Source organism: Cyprinus carpio, chromosome A20, assembly GCF_018340385.1.
Source record: "Cyprinus carpio isolate SPL01 chromosome A20, ASM1834038v1, whole genome shotgun sequence".
Taxonomy (NCBI): domain Eukaryota; kingdom Metazoa; phylum Chordata; class Actinopteri; order Cypriniformes; family Cyprinidae; genus Cyprinus; species Cyprinus carpio.
The window spans coordinates 11,333,618-11,351,533 of NC_056591.1; the positions used below are offsets into that span (position 1 = coordinate 11,333,618).

The 17,916-nt window shown below is 36.0% G+C and overlaps 1 protein-coding gene across 1 annotated transcript in view; it reads right to left on the reverse strand.

Annotated features, from left to right (window-relative positions):
* The window catches only part of LOC109112900 (potassium voltage-gated channel subfamily H member 5-like), an 87,575-nt gene that overhangs the window by 68,369 nt on the left and 1,290 nt on the right, over nucleotides 1-17,916 (reverse strand). Inside the window, exons 2-4 of the mRNA XM_042777608.1 lie at nucleotides 5,849-5,972; nucleotides 3,531-3,637; nucleotides 1,196-1,324 (exon numbers count right to left, since the gene is read on the reverse strand). Coding sequence (XP_042633542.1) covers nucleotides 1,196-1,324; nucleotides 3,531-3,637; nucleotides 5,849-5,972 — 360 coding nt within the window. The remainder of the gene's footprint in view (nucleotides 1-1,195; nucleotides 1,325-3,530; nucleotides 3,638-5,848; nucleotides 5,973-17,916) is intronic.

Genomic DNA, 17,916 nt, shown 5'->3' on the forward strand with positions numbered 1-17,916 from the left:
ACTGGTTTATATGAGATCGAGAGAGAAAAGCAGAAAGAGAGAGTAAATGGTGGGAAAAGTTGGATCTGACAATGCCCATCAATCATAGATACACATATAGCCTATTCAAGGAACCTCTACAACTGACTGCAGTGCTACCCATAAGCAGCACTCTCCAACATAAAGTGACAGCTTGTCGCTCTCATTATACTACCATGTGCTATAATGCCAAGCAGGCTGCAACACACAAACATCCCCAGTTAAAACATATCCAACTGACCTTAATTCAATATTTTTGTGTGGTTCTCCAGTGAAAATATCTAAACATCCTTAAAATAAGATACATTTTCTCTAAATATTGTGATATTAAAGATATTAAAGACTTTTAAATGTAAACCTCACTACATTTTGTTAGGCGTATATAAAAAAAAAGAATAATAATAATAATTAATAAAGTACGTAATTAAAGTAAATCTGTTAATGAATAAAGTAATCTGGTTGGAAACATAACAAAAGTCAAAATATGACTTCACAGGGATTTTTCAAAAGAAAAGTCAAAATATTAGGTATTGATCTTGTTTTAAGAAACAAGATTTTTTTTACTGACATTTTTACTGGAAAACATAAGAAAGACAGATTTAATTAAAATGAAGTTAAGGACATTTAAATGTAAGCCTCACTAAATTGTTAGACATATACCTTAAAAATAAAAAAACACACAAACAAATAAATAAAGTAATAAAGTAAAGTAATCTGCTAGAAGATTTGGAAAAAATATACTTAATTTAATATATATATATATATATATATAAAGTAATAAAGTAAAGTAATGTGATGTAATCTGCTAGAAGATTTGGAAAAAATATACTTAATTATTCCCAGGTACAGAACAATCAGGTAAAGACCTTTATTCTGCACAATAAAAGAAAAAAATATTTTATTATAAATATTGCAAGGTCTAACAAATCTAATTTTTCATCCAGATTGCATTTCCTATGCAACCATTTGACAAATTTTTTTTTTTTTTTTCAATAGAAAGTCAAATAAAATGCACTGTCAAATCAAGTGTGTGTGTGTGTGTGTGTGTGTGTGTGTGTGTGTGTGTGTGTGTGTGTGTGTGTGTGTGTGTGTGTGTGTGTGTGTGTGTGTGTGTGTGTGTGTGTGTGTGTGTGTGTATGTGTGTGTGTTAATGCAAAATAAGATTTAGAGTTCTTACCTCTGGTGGTCTCATCTTCAATGGGCTGCTTGAAGACAGTGATGTCCTTAAAAGTGCAGAGGAACAGGACCACCTTATCATTCTCATTCCTGATGGGGGCTACCTGCATGTAGAGCCACACAGGGGTTCCTGACAGCACCAGATGAACACAATGAGAGAGAAGAGAGGGTGAGATGAAAGAAAAGTATGAAAAGTATGTGAAGAGAAGTGAATTGAGGGTTTAAAAGAAGTCATGACCAGGAAGTTAAATGACATGGATGAAAATGATGAGAATGGTGAGGGAAAGTGAAAGTGACAGAGAGGTCCAAGGAAGGGAAGGAGAAGAATAAATGATGATGTGATTATTGTGGTGAATTGAGAAAAAGGAGGGAGACAGGAAGATCACTGAGACCAAGGTTCTCGGTTCACCCGTATGAGAAATATACTGTGTAACCCCTGTGCCTAATGGGTCATTACATTTGAGCTTAACAGGACAGCTTTATCTTATAGAGGCAACATGGGGAGATTTATCTTAATAGTAGCTGCATTAGAAAAAAATCAAGAGTGGAGAGGATGCAATTGTGCCCAAAATGCAAGATGCCTCGAGGTGTAAATGATCAGATAACTCAGCAAAGATGTTAAGTTTTTAGGCATGGGCATGAGTAGTTGATGATCGTTCATGATCATAAATTACGTGACCGTTAACAGAACCTGGGTAAGGAGAGTAAGGAGATGAGCACACACACATACACAAACACAACTTGACAGCTAAACCAAGTGTAACTGAATGGAACAGAACACAGGTTCTTCAGACTCTTTAAAATAACTGATTTACCTTGTTACAGCGTATTGTCACACTCTTGGATCTTAGTTGTAATTAATGTCAGACTTGTTAAAAATGGACATATGTAAAAAGATCTTTAAGCATGTCCAAAATTCTCTCATTGTGGCCAAAATCATACAGTGTGTACCTAGCTTTACGTCAAGCAACCTGTGGTGAAAATAGAAAGTGAACCACAGGCCAACAGCTCTAAAAAATATAACGCGATGCAACAACCAAACTTACTCATGACAAATATAAACATTACATCAGATATTAAGTATCTGCACAATTCCCAGAGTACTTGAGTAGACTAAACAATTTAAATGCCCAAACCTATTTCAAGTAGGACACTTTTTCACAAAAGTGAGGAGAAAGTTTTTAGAGAAACGTAGTGCCTCTTTTGCCTCTCTTTAGCTCATTGAGCAGAAAACTGTTAAAACGGACACTTTCTGCTGGCTGTATTGATGTTCATGCTGTGTTTGCAAATGAGGTAGATTAAATGTATTATTTGAATTTTTAATGTAACATCCAGACTCACTTTTCATTGAACAGGTTATGTGCTGTTTGATACAGTGCCTGTATGTAAAAGAAGTTAGTTCATAATAAGCAATAAAGTGGGGTGTATATTTTTTTTATCACTTTTGTATTGATTAATTTAACAGAATATAACATTAAAATCACACAAACTGTTTTTCCAGTTATAAAAACAGAGATTTGTGAGCATTAGTGGAACTGAATGTGTCAGAATAAACATGAAACACGTGTCATATGTGTAAACATTTTAATCTGGCCAGTTGTGAAACAGACCCTAGTCAGGGCAGTGCCATATTTAATGAAAAAGAGGCTGTGATGATTGAAACTAAGGTGCGTTCAATGAATCATACTGTTGTTTAATAGCATATTGATTGTTCACTTATTAAACGTTTTGCTGGGAAAAATAAAAATCTGCAGCCAAAAACTCCACAAAATAGTTTTTTAAAAGTTCAAAAACTCCACAAAATAGTTTTTAAAAAGTTCAAAATGACATGGTCTAAGACCTTTATAGAGTGCGTGCCATTGTAAAGACTGTAAGTCTATCCGCCACAGCCTAATACATTGTAGCCAGACAAAAAATGTAACCGATATGCACTGCTTCAAGTCAGACACAATCAGTTTGGGCAGTGCTGCTTGAAGTCGAGCACACTTAAAGTGTTTTCACTGAGATCCTACAATAGTATAAAAGTCACATAAGAGGATGATTATGCTGTCAAAAGGATAATGCCCATCCATGGTCATCGTCAGCCCGCAAATCCACATGAATGGCTAAAACTGGTAGAAATGGGCAGACTGCAAACTAAATTGAACACTACACATCAAACTGAACATGAATAAACACATATACACACAAACAGGGAAATTAAGTCATTTTCTTAAATAATTTTCATTAATTTCATGAACTCAGCTTCCTGCATTGACACAATTGCATCTCTGTACTTTCACTTTTCCACCAGAAACAGCAGGCACAGTGAAACAATTGTAGCTGGGAATACTCACTGTTCTTCTTATAGAGGAGCACTTCAAAGCAATTGGACTCATAGTTATCAAAGGTCTGTCTGACTTTGTCTATTGTCTTCTTGTCTGTCAGCTCGCCGTACATGAAACTGCCAGGGGGACAGAGAGACAAAGGAGGAAAAGTTATGAGAATGAGAGAAGTGGTGATGAAAATGAGCAAGACAAAGAGAACAGAAAAAGAGTGTTAGGGGAGTGCGCACACCTGTGTGCCACACACATCCGCCCAGCAAACTCTACCTTGTCTTTCACTGTCAGTTAATTCACAGAGTGTGCACAAGGGGGAGTGGCTGATGACACGGGCTGTCAGATACTGCAGCCGCTCTATTTAACATGTGGAGGCTGGACAAACAGTAGATGCCGAGCCACACTTCCGACATGTTCTACCCTTAAGGTTATGTAAAAGCAAGGAAACATTCAATTTGAAACAGTTCAGGAAAGCAGGAAAAGACAAGGTATTCTTGTGTTCTTAGTGCCTGAAGTTCTCATAAATATTTGCAAATAATGTGGCGACACTGGGGTTTAAAAGTCTAAGACCACATAGAAAATCTGGCAGCCAAATTATAGCCTGGAAAAATACAAAGGTTTTAGGGGAAAAATACAACATGTTTATAATTCTGTCCTATATTTTTAATTAAGTAAATCTGTGACAATGATCATTTGAACATCTTTGTACAGTCCTAAGTTCATGCTGGGAGAAATACAGAAAAATCTGAAATTCATGTTCCCTTTCTAATAAAATTTTTCACTTTGGCTGATTATATAAAATTTTTAATAAAACGTGCATTAAAAAAGGCAAATTGAAACATTACAAGTGGTTTCAGACTTTTGGATTATACAATTTAATAATGATAACAAACAAGACACTCAGAAAATTCTTTAAATTAACATTTTACAAAATATTTAAATAAAAAAATTAAAGACAAAAATGTTCAATACACACTGACAAAGCTGTACACACTGGAATTGACAAAGAAGAGTTAAGACGTGGAATGAGAATGCATGGTGGATAATTTTATGAAGTACATTTTCATGATTTATTTCATGAATTTTACTTTTTCAATTTCATGACAATATTACAATGTGAATGTGGTAAATTGTATTCTATTTTTTTACTTAAGCTTTTTACTTCATCTCCATCCTTTCCAGTCATGTTATAACCAAATGTGCTTGAGTTTTCAAACTTTCTCTTTCTCTAACTTTCTCATCTGTTTTCCATTTCTTTCTTAAGTGGACACAGGAGGACAATGCTCTACACGTGAGTCCTGTAATGTAGCGTTTATAGCACATTACTGCAATCCGGACTGGGCGACTTTGAAACGTCTGTGGCATTGTGCTGAATCCCCAGTTTCCTTTTAAAGATTTTATTTATTTTTTTTTTTTTTTTATCATTTTATCTTTTATAGATTCCATAAATATAGGGGTAATTATGGTGCATTTCAGTTTTGTGACCCTAAGCTAGTCAGAGACTTTTAGTATCAAATCCTCACCCTTATTGCTTTAGCTGACAAAGGCTTGTGCCAGTTCTACCTCTAAAACTCCCCTTGAATCCTGAGTCAATCTGGAGTCATATCACAGTCTGTAGGCAGATCCATATAACTGCATGGAGGTAGAGCCAAATCTCTGCAGTTGGTATTTCTATTTCTACTCCGATGATTGGCACCTTACTGAGCATATTTAGCGCTAACAAGGTGTTCAGTGATGGCTCAGGAGAAATGTGCTCTTTGAGTGGCTAAATAGCACACGCAGATTCCACTATGGCTCAACACAGCTGAACCGATGTGAGAAGTGTGTTGAAGTGATGTGAGAAGTGTGTGAGAAGTGTGTTTTAGCACCATTAACTCACTAACTCAAGCAGAGTAAGAAAATGACACTTCTGTCCCTAACACCTCACCAAATCATTAGCGAAAAATCCTCAATTGTCTGATGAGTGAAACTAGCAGGAATAGCGGTCAGTTCTCACTTGAGGAAGACAGATAATAATAATAATAATAATAATAAATGATCAAATTCTGTCCTTTCTCTACTTCAAATTCTGCATTGCATCAGTTTAATATATTCTGCTTCTGCTATGCGAGCATAATCCCTCTGGAAAAGTTTGTGAGGGTTCGTTTTCGTATCCAAAATAATGTAATTCTGTGAAAACACATACAGAAATTTAGTTATGATGCACACTAATGCATTTTTGGATCCTGCATGCCTTAGCCTGAAAAGTGGCGAATATAAATTTGAACCACATCACTGTCTGTCCTTGACTGCTGAATATGGACAGGTAAAAATAGACAGGTGGGAAAGCCACTCACCTGCAGGTGCTGCTCTTCTGCATGACCTCTGCCCTGTGGTAACCAGACAGCTTGCAGAATCCGTCATTACTGTAAACTATAGGCCATTCCACGATTTGCGCATTCCCCAACAAGAAACTTGTCTCTGCAATCAAATAAAAGAGATGGGACGACAATATGTTTATTCATGTGCATAAATAACTAATTATTATAGTATATTTAGTGTTCGTATTATCGTCTGGCACGTCAGTTTAGCCAAATTGTATCTGTCACACGTTTGGCTGTAGTAAGGAATTGCACAACAAAGGAATACATATAGGAATCAATCTGAATAGACATCTCACAGGAAACACGTAGAGAAACAACCAAACATAAAATGTAAACTTAGACACACAGGGACTAGAATGGAATTAAGGATATTTAGAAAACAAAGTCAGACTGAGGAGGGAGGGTGGGGGCTCTGGAGAGGGATGTGGACCAGTAGAGAGGAGAACCAAAACAAGTCCATGGGGGAGTGGAGGATAGAAGGAGCCAGGGGGAAGCCAGGAGCAGGAGAAGCCAGGTGTTGGTCCAGAGACCAGCCAGGACAAGGCCCCAGGGAGGAGTCGAGGAAGGGATGAGCAATGGTGGTAAAAAAAATAAATAAAACTGGCCCCAAACATCAGAATTTTTAATAGCCCCGCAGGGTATATGCAGACCTGCCAACCTCATCAATATCATTATTTTTTAGACCCCCACAATTAGTCGTGGCGCCCCATAGCACCGATAGAAAAAAAGTCTGTGGAGTTTAGAGGAGATTCGCTAAAGCAAAAGCTCTTTGAACTTCTGATAGTAAAATGAAAATATTTCCATGGTTTTATTAAAATTTACAGAAAAAAAAAATACCTGTGAAAAAAAGTTATGCATTAAGGAACCTCTTCAGCACTTTTCCTGTTGCTTAAACAGAATACTCTCTGACAGGGGCCTCAGCTAGATTTTTCGTGTCAGCAGTGACGGATCGTAGACCAGGTACTTGGGGCGTAGCCGCTACGCAAAATGCGTACAGGTTGGCAGGTCTGTATATGTGTGCATCTTATTTTATTTAACAAAAATATACTTATTATACCAACTACAAAGCAACATGTGGTGGCTAAATCTGCAAACTAACTATTTAACAAATCAAATTTTTAAACTGCATTTGTAGTTTTTGTAGTTGTGTGACAGCACACTAAAATAATAAAATAAATAATAATATAAAACAAAACTGCACATAAAACATTTAGGCTGCATTTACACTTGGCATTAACATGTGACCTGTATCCGGATGTTGTCCACATACACATCGAAGACAAGTTTAAACGCCCTTCTGATTGGAATGTTATCCGATCAGCGTGTCCTGGTCCAGAGGTAGTTGCGGATGCATTGTGATCGGATATCAGTGTAATATAAACGCAATCCAGCTATCGTTTCTGCATTCGCAGGTTGACGTCATGCAAAACCCTGCCACCTTTCTCCCGAACTGTCCGAAGACTTCCAATCAATCCAAGAGAGGGATCCGATTGTTTATCCAGATAGAGAAGTCACTTGATGTTGCCAAGTGTAAACACGCCATGTCCTAATTGACTGATGATTGGATAACGGTGATCGCATGATAATGCTAAGTGTAAACGCAGCCTTAGTTTATTCATCTGAGATGACCAGACACCTTTTTTCCAAAGGTTAAACCTTCCCTTTAAATGGTAATTTGTTGTGAAGAAAAAAGACTTGCGTTTCAAGCCCTAATTTGTACTCCATTTGTGGAAACTGCCTCAGTTCATTCTTTCATTTGTCAAATTGAATTGCAATGCAGTCTTGGCATCAGTGTAATTGATACACAGTGGTCTAGCCATAGCAAGTGGGTTAAAGACCTTAACATTGTTCCTGTGAGACTGTGCCATTAAAAAGACTAAGTCATCCTCTCTAGTCTTCATTAGTGTTTTAGTGAGATGAAAGACAGCTGACTTCAGCCTCCCAATGTAGGTATAAAAATAGACAGGCAAAGAGGACATTACAGCACCGGAAACAAATCAAAGCACAAATTGTTACAGAAATGTCTGTGACAATACAAATCCTTACACACATAAAGGCAACCATCACAAACAGAATCAACTTTGCTCACACACACACACAAGGCTTTTATAATGCGGCAAAGCTACAGTTCTCTCTGGACACATGCAGTCCTCCCCTGAGGAAAAGAGTAAAAGAGAGAGAGAGAATGTGGCATTTGACACAGCCATGAAAAAAGGTGGCCACTTCTCTACATCATTAAATAGTCTCCATTATCTCTCCTCCTCCTCCCTTTGCAGTTTGCCTCCGCAGGACCAGTTGAAAAGAGAAGCTGAAAGGATAAAGTGAAGTGCTGTCCCCTTTGGGAAGGAGAGCTGAGACTCATTACAGTGATCTCCACGCCATGGCTCCTGCCCTTGGTCCAGGGGCCAATTGCGAGGAAGTGCTCCCTGAGGATGCAAAAGTATGAGATCCTGTTTGCAGATCAGGGCTCGGTGATGTGATAATCATGTAATGCTCTGTCACTGATGATATATCGCATTCTCAGCCAAGACAGCACATTCAAACTAATAAAGTCTCTGCCAAGAAGTCAAGCATTAATAACTAATATGGAAAAGGAGCTCAGGCAAGTGGAGCAGGACCATGTACAGTCACATCCACAGCATAACCAACGCAGGAAAGTCCATGCGAAGAATGAATGGTGTTGCAATGAAAGTCATTATAGTTTATATGTTTTTAATTACTTTTTCTATCGATTTTTTATTAATTTAGTTAGTTCTATTTCTTTTTTTTATTATTATTTAATTTAGTTTTCATTATTTTTAATGGAGCCATTAAGGGGACGTGGTGATGAAGGGGAAAAAAATGTTTCCATGCTTTTGTGCAAAAAATTGTGTTTGCCCATAACAGGGCTACTATAGTTAATAAAAATTAAACAAAATCTATTTTTAAAAAGTGTTACTTGAAATAACAGAAAAAAATAGAAAAAAATACAAAATATAAAAATAAAGAAGTTTTAGTCTAACTTGATGTACTAAAATAACTAAAACTTAAGATAAATAAAAATTAAAAACTATATAGACATTTAAAAATAAAAAAGCAAAAATGTTAAATTGACAAAATCACAATATATTATTAAAACTTTAAAATTAAATTGAAAAATATATTATTAAAACTTTAAAATTAAATTAAAATTATAATAGTATCTCAATGATACTAAAATAATACTGGTTCACAAAAGCATAACATTTATTTATTATATACCATATATCTAAAAATAAACATTAATTTGTGGCCATTTTTATTTTATTGTATTTACAGTTTGGGGCCATGAATTTTATTAAAGGAGACATATTATGCCCCTTTTTTCCAATATGTTATATAAGTCTCTGGTGTCCCCAGAATGTGTTTGTGAAGTTTCAGCTCAAAATACTCCACAAATCATTTATTATATCATTTTGAAAATGCCTATTTTGAGTGGAAGCAGAAAGTCGCTGTTTTTCGGGGCTGTTTCTTTAAATGCAAATGAGCTGCTGCCTCCCGCTCCCTTTTCCAGAATAGAGCTGCGCCATTAGCAGCTCAGACCTGCTAAAAACATCTGTTTTGGTTCTGATTATCATGTTTATCATGCTGAAATCATGCGTTTTAAACCATATTAGTTTAAACTTCTGATATATGGTTTTCTGAGTGGACACATACAGAAAGCAGTGGTCACAGCACGGGACTACTAAACTAAGTTCTCATTCACACATGAGTTACAAAAAGAGTCGGTTATGTCTGTGAAGGTAAACAGCTGGGAAATAAATTGCATGTTTATTTTAGATCTGTGTGGCAGCAGCAATATACAGTAAATAAATCAATAAATCCACTGCTCTCTTGTCTACTCTGAGGCAGGGACTCTAAACAGTGTTCTGTGCTTGTCTGTGCAGCCAAAGACAGAACAGTTAGCATGTTTTGCTTAAACTTTCACCATGGCATCAGAACTGGTACACCGTTGTTGCTTGAGAAATCAAAATGATGGTGCAATGGGTGGAAGCTTACAGATTAAGGGGCGGTAATATTATAATGAGATCCCTTTGCCACTTCACCATGGAGCGAAATATGAGCGGCTCGTTTTCTCAGACGCTTGCAGAAAAAGGCTTACCAAAACAAAGTTACTGGGTTAATCTTTTTCACGTTTCCTTGGTTGGTAGATGCACCAGGGACCTGAATATAGCACTTAAAACCTGGAAAAGTGAAGAATTATTTTGATTTAAAACTTATATGGACAAAAATTGTTACAAATATTCAAAATCTCTTTTGTGAACTATACCTTATATAAATCAAAGCCTGCTTTATAAAGTTATGCAATACACAGAGAGCACAGATCCACCTCAAGGCAAACAGAGCATCCATTTCACAGGGCATAAGAGGACACAGCTGTTTTGTCTGGCTGCATGTAAAATCAATGGAATATTGAGACTAGTAAGACTTTAATCTTTATAATCTCACTTGAGGCAAATTAACAATCAGGCTTACCTCTTGAATTAGTCTTGTTGTTTTAAAGAGCAGCTCATGTCAGCTGATACTGACTTTAAACAGCCCAAGTGGTTGTAACACACATTGATCACACTTCCAGATCCATGTGAAGCCTAAAGCAGTCCGTCAGCACTTAATGTGTATTATGGTATGCTGCAGAAAGCTTATCATATAAATGGTGAATAAGAGGCATATTGACAGCGATGAAAGACTTAGTGATGTGCGTGCCAACCCCACGTGGGAGGCCAACAGACAGCTGCTAGGCTGCTCTCCACAATTCCACAGCAGTGTTTTTAATGGAAAAACATCTCACATAAGCACTCACATAGCCACCTTTACATATACACATCATTTTCTTCCACCTTTACAAGCGCACTCACACAAACCCATGAAATATCATGTATATATACAGTAAAACACGTCAATGCAACATAATAAAATGCACTATAAAAAGAAATTGGGAAAATTTTTTTTTTTTTTTTTTTTTATCAAGCCAATGTGATGCCCTGAGATTTTCCAGTTCTGTTTAGCCAGTTTGTATTGCATGAATTGTATTGTTACAATAAGTTGTAATGTTACAATAAGGTCCCATTACTTCATAATGCATTAATTAACATTGTATTACAAAGAACAATAAATTTGTATATGTTGTATTTATTAATCTTTGTTAATATTTACATATTACAACTGTTTATTGTTAGTTCATGTTAGCTTTGTTCCATTAAATAATATTAACATTTGATTTTGATTGTGAATGTATTACTAAGTGTTCAAATTAACACCAACAAAGATTAATAAATGCTGCAGAAGTAAAAAAATACTTTAACTGTTAGTTCATGTTAACTAATGTATAACTATGTTAACAAATGAAACCTTATTGTAAAGTGTTACCAAGACAGTTGTCAAATCCACTACAGACTTCTTGTTTAACAATTTACTTTTTTTTATTATTATTATTGTCATCATTTCCTTCATACACAACTGATGTAAATTGCTTTGAGAAAGGGAACATTTGGCAAGGCAAAGATTGGCTACTTACTTCCACTTTATGATATATATTTCAATAAACATGCTCCTGAACACCACATAAAAGCAAACTGTGGTTGGTTGCTTCAAGCATTCTGTCTTATTCGGTTAAAGTTTTAAGCTCTTGGTCACAAAAAGCTGCAACAAGGACAAAGTCCTGATTTTATGCCACACGTCAAACATCTGACCAGGCAAGACTAAAATCATGTTGACAATCAATAAACCTCATTGTGTGAAAAGATGATCATCACACAATGAATAACTTGCTGTAAGCTAGCATAAGGTCAGCAAATCCAAAAAAAAAGCACTATCCACACAATTTATTCAAGCTGCAATGCATGATGGGAACTAGCAAGTCAGCAACACTGTTCAATATAAATCTGTTTGTTCTGATGACTCTCTCAAGACTAGTAGCGACAACATTCCAGGGGAATATTATTGTTTTAATGGATTCAAAGTCATTCACATTTCTTAGCAGGCTGGGAAAAAAAGTTTTTCCTTACCATTAGCAATGCAGTGTTCCAACAAGAGAAAATTTTCAGGTTTGACAAAAGAGGGAAGTAGATTTATAAATTGCTCTGATGTCTGTGCAGAAGAGTCTCTGCTGTCAGACAATTTGTGACCTTTTCTCTGGCTCCATTGCCTTTCACTGTCTTTATCGCTCTATAATTCTCTATTCAATTACAGTGTGACACTTTGTGTGTGTCAGCATTTGACTCCATTACTTCCAGCAAAAGGAGAGATGTCCATGGCATATGCATTAGGAAACAACCACTGCCAATCTCTGGCCGAAGGTCTTGCCTTAAACAAAGAGCTTTGAGGATAGTTGTTGATTCAGATTGGAATTTCAATTCAGTTTAGAAATTCCTATAGAGAAGGCTCGGACAGGGGCAGACGAACTTTGAGATTTCTTGAGGCCTAATATGCCACCTTTAATAAAAACACATTTGTACAGATTTTTTGTTCTTTAATTTATACTTTTATTCAGCAAAGATGCATTTAATGTATCAAAACTGACAGTAAAGACATTTCTATCATGACAACTCACTGAAGATTTTAGCATGGTAATGGAAATGACAATGTTAATGTATTTGGTCTTGGCGGAATAGACTGCTACATTGCTGCTGCTGAATTTCTGCTGCTGTTGGTTATTGCTGTTGTTGTAGATTATCGCTGCTGCCACTGCAAAGCAAGTACAGGAACTTGGTACTGCCAATACATATGCTGATACGGTGCTGTGCGTATTTAAGACATACTGCTGCTGCACAAGTAGCATATACAGTATAATAACCATAGCAGATCTATACAGGTGGAGCTGGGGAAGGCGGAGTGTTTTAGAGGAACTCTGAAAGCATGCTGCTAAATGCTCTAGTGCAGGTTCCTCAATAGGTGGCCTGCGGGACACATCTGACCCGTGAGAGAAAAATATTTTGCCCGCACTTATTTCAAATAATGTTGTCATGGCAACTTCAGCGTAAGCACATCACTGCCGTGAAAATTCACATGCAGCATCAGACAGCTTGTCTGACAGCGAAAACATGGAGAGTGTGAAGAAAAGTGGACTTGGAAAATAGATGATTCAAATGTGAATGGACTGAATAATTTTGAGTGATACCATCTTTGTTATGGAATACACTTAGTTGACATTGAGTTCACAATTTTAACGTACTACAAGTTTCTTTTAATTTATTTTTCAAGATAGCTTTCAAGATTGCTTTCAGTATGGCTATAAGACACTTTTAACATTGAATAAAGCACATAATCATTACCTGAGATTATCACTGTCATAGTTTGCATGTTGTTCCAGCTGCAATGTCACAGAAAATAGAAAATGTTTCTAAAATAGAATTTGTTGTTTGTTCATCTGTTTTTAATATTCTTTAGTTTTCTGTATCTGAATACAAAAATGTTCATGATTCTTTGAATAAAACTGATTACTGGTGGTGTGGGGGGGTAGAATATTTATTTTGTGACTCTTAACAAAAACAACAATAAAAACAAAAACAATAACAACAATAATAATAAGAGCAAACATTTTGGTCATAATGTAGTCGGTGGCCTTTGGCTTGGTATTGTTGGCAGAATTTGGCCCTCTGTGAAAATGAATTTAGGACCATGCTCTAGTGAACACTAACCAGCCATTTAGATTAAAAGCAGTAAGCTCATTGGCTGCGTTTGCAACACGAACCAATCAGCTTGTGCCAAGTAGTTTAATGCTGTGAATATCATCAGTTTGTGTTAACGATCCATCAGCTTGTGTCATCTAGAGTATCATGACACTGACAGAACTTGGCATTTGTAGTACAAAAGATTTCTATTTAGGCTACTGAAAAAAAGTTTCCAGTTAAGTTTCCACAAAATTATTAAGCAGCACAAAAGTTTTCAATACTAATAATAGTATAATTTCATTACTTACAGCAAATCAGCATATTAGAATGATTTCTGAAGGATCATGTGACACTGAAGACTGGAATAATGGCAGATGAAAATTCAGCTTGGTCATCACAGGAATAAATATAATTTTAAAATATATTCACATAGAAAACTGTTATTTTAAATTGCAATTATATTTAACAATATTACAGTTTTTACTGTATTTTTGACCAAATAATTGCAATCTTGGTAAAAAAAAAAAAAAAGACCTTTCAAAAACATTTCCGACCATTACGAATGGTAGTGTAGATAGTCAGAGGCACTGTTTTTTTTTTCCTTGACTTTTAAAAGATTAGTGCTACATATTTGAATTGGACATGACCGCAAATGAGTTTGAGTCATATGGAGCATTTTATAGTAGTTTTAAGATGCTTTTTGGCCTTTTTGGAACAGATTTAGTGCCCATCTATTTGTACTTGGTATATTCTAAATTTCATTTTGTGCTCCCCGGAAGAAAGTTTGGAATGGCATTTTGTTTGGGTTTGTGTTTGTTTTTACTATTGCTTTAACCTTTTTTTAGTTTTAGTTGTTTGCTAATTCATTGTAGTAATAAAGATGAGAAAAAGCAAAACAAAACATAAGAGAGACAGTAGAGCTGGTGGTGGATTTTCATACAGCTGCCATCCAGGATGGAAAAACAGAGATGGTACAGACCCACAAATACATGGAAATCAATCAAACAGCAGACTGGACTGCACTGACAATACAGCAATGCTAGCAGAAAGACCAGAGAAGCCTGTACTTTCTAAGGGGGCTGTCAGAGGCATTCTACCAATCTTCTGGGCTAGAAATCTGGGCTGGAATCTGTAATAAATGAATCCCCAAGTAAACACTCCCTTCAGTAGATCTGGTGCCATTAGGAGGTACAAAGTGTCTTTCCTGCGCTCATCTGCATGTTACTCCTGGTGGTCACTGCAATGAGAAGTAATGACATTGAACAAGCACAAACATTCTTCTATTTTGGGATCCATTAACATAATTATTGTGTATTTGATGCTATTGCATGGTATGTGTTCTTGCACTGTCTGCGTGGAAGTATGTTGGTGCACCTGCTTCTCTGTGAAAGGATGACTACAGGGAAAGTGGAAGAAGAAACAGATCCTATTAAGATAAACATATATTTACATGGAGTACACCCTTCTTAGTGCCTGTGATCTTTGTGAAAACGATTTTCTTCTGGCCATTACGGATCCTAAGCACGTAAGAAAAACAGATTTTTTTCACATCAGATACTGGTTCCCTATAGTGAACACAAAACACAACCAGCTCTCTGTTCTCGTAAACTGTGGTTAACGTAAGGTATCACTTTCATTACATCTGTGACTTTCTAATCTGCATTCATATCTCCTCACATGCTTTTTTATTATCTTTTCTCTCTGGCGCTAGTCTTATGATCTCCTTACTGGTATTTTTGTCCCGTTTTGATGTTTGGTTCTCTGTAAAGTTTCATTTTACCACAGAAACTCTACTTTATCAATTCTTCTAGCTTCCCTTTAATTGTTCAATGATATGTTTGTACTCAGTCTCATTTATTTTATTCCTCTTTTTAACTGTATTTTAAAATCCCTTTGTTGTGCGTGTCTTTCTCTCTTTGAGAGTATGTGTAGCATGCCTGTACACCTTACAATGTGACAAGCATTACAAAAGAACAAGCTGAGGATGGCCAGGGGCAGCTCCGACGAGCCATGTTACATTGCATAAACCCCATACGCAAATGAACAGTTCTAAGGAGGTAAAAGAGAGAGAATAATTGAGTATACGAACGGGAGAAAATGTATAGCACTGCATACTGAAAACAACAACAATGATAAAAATAATAACAACATATAAAAAAAATTGTATATAATAAAATAAATATAATTTTAAAATAATAATAATAATAAAAAACACTGGAACCATCGCATATATATGCAATTTATATGCATGCGATTTATCCTCAGAACCGTCAGTCTTCAATGCTAGAACAGTACAGCTGTCCTCAATATCAAAAAGTGCTTTTGAAATCATTTAATTTCTCAAGTCAGTGAGAACCCTGCTATCATTGATTAGCCAAAAATCAAGCTGACTACAAAAAGCTGCTCCAACACACTAAAATTCAGCACAGTTGTTTCTCTACTTACATAAGAAAATTGGAGGGAAATATGAACTGCTTTTGCTGTTCTAATACTGATATGTACAGGTAAAAAGCTTTATGAAATTTGATTTTGTTTACCCCCCAGCTGTGTGTCTCAATTCCTCTAAGTGGGCTAGCAAAACTCTAACAGTCTCTGCTGTCCGCAAACAAAGGAGAAGACCTACAGGGAGGAGTTGGGTTGTAAATGAGGGACAGAGACACAAAGCTTTAGAAACACCTACATCATTTTAACAGCAACATTCGAGAAAGGATTCATTATTTTGAGGTGGACATGCTGCGTATGGTGATATAAGAGGTATATGAAAAACAAATTGCTTGAGCAATTTAAAATCTTGCCTGAATTATGCTCAGAGACTGGATAATTTTTGGCTATTATATAATTGACAATAATTCAGAGTTTTGATAGCATGGCTCATTATACCCCATTTAACTTTCCTGCCAAGTGCAATTTAAAGCCTGTGGGTGTTTTGGGTTTCAACGAAAATGACAAAGGTGGTGTTTTTTTTATTATTATTATTATTTTTTTTTTTTTTTTCGTTTTTTGAAGTCAAACCAAACCACGTCTCATCTTTCTAAAAAAAATTTTTTTTTTTATTATACCTTACTAACTTCATAAAGACAACATAAAAGACCTCAACTACACATCCTTTATACTATTGGCTTTTTATAGCTGCTTAATCAGATTGTAAATAATTATCAGCTCTACAATTCCAAAACAATTCACAAGGAGAATTTTGGTATGATCATCATCCATATATTATCTATTCTTCACTACTAAATTTAAATTTGTACCACCGTCAGCATGGAGCCTCAGTTGGAGCTGACAGCTCATTGGCAGCACATCGGCACAGGCTTTAGATACATTTTTAAATGTACCTCTGTGAAAATTTATATTTTTAGATCCTCCTTTGTGGATTACTTGTCACTTTTTTATTCTTTGACTTGTGCCTTGTACTGATGGGTGTAAAAGTGTTCATTCACCCAGATGTAGAAAGCATGCACTTCCTTGTAAATCAGTTATTTAAAAAGCCTATGACAAGAAAACAAATGTAAATTTAAATGCAAGAATCAATTATCCAGCCCATTCAAGATTCTGTCAGCATATTTGAATTAGCAATGGGATGAAGGGAGGTTGTCCAGAAACAACATGAGATCTGCTGAACAACTTCATCTGCACTAGAATTCGAAATTCTATCACTCACTGCATCACTTAAACATTAAACGATGATCACAGTGACAGTGGAGCTCACAGAATACAAATATCAGCATCTTGTTACACAATGACTGTGATTAGGATTTATAAAAAAAATAAAAAAATAAAAATTATGTGGAGCTTTTTTTTTTCTCAGAAGATGCAAGCTCTGCGTCAGATTTAGCAAAGAGTGTGTGGGAGATCCGGAGACCCTCTGAGGTCAGAGAGCTGCGCACGGCAAATGTCAGGGCATGGTATTATGAGCTGAGAGAGCACCACATTAAAACACACACACAGTCCATTAGAAAGAACTGTCTGGTCTCGGTGTATACAAAAACACCCAAATTTGTGTCTCCAACTTTTAAGTTTGTGTATTTATTTGAAACAGAGGTAAGAGATATTAATAGCTTTTGATGCAGTAATCATGTGTGACCTCTGCTGGTGAGGTCCTTTTACACAAACTCCCACAGAACCTGTGGCAGATTCACATGGAAAAGACAAAATGACTGCAATTCACGCCACAGGCGCCAAGCCTGCCATACATAAGAAGATGCACAGCAAAACAGCCAAGAAAAACTGCATCACCTTCAGATTAACTTCTGCTATAATCAAAAATAATTTGATGATACAAACAACTGAGCACTGAACATGCAGATCCCTCTTTGATTGTTAGGATAATAGTAGTTATAATAATAATATAAAAATATAGAAGATTTTAAAAACTGATTACACAGCATAAATACATTTTTAAAAAACTAAATA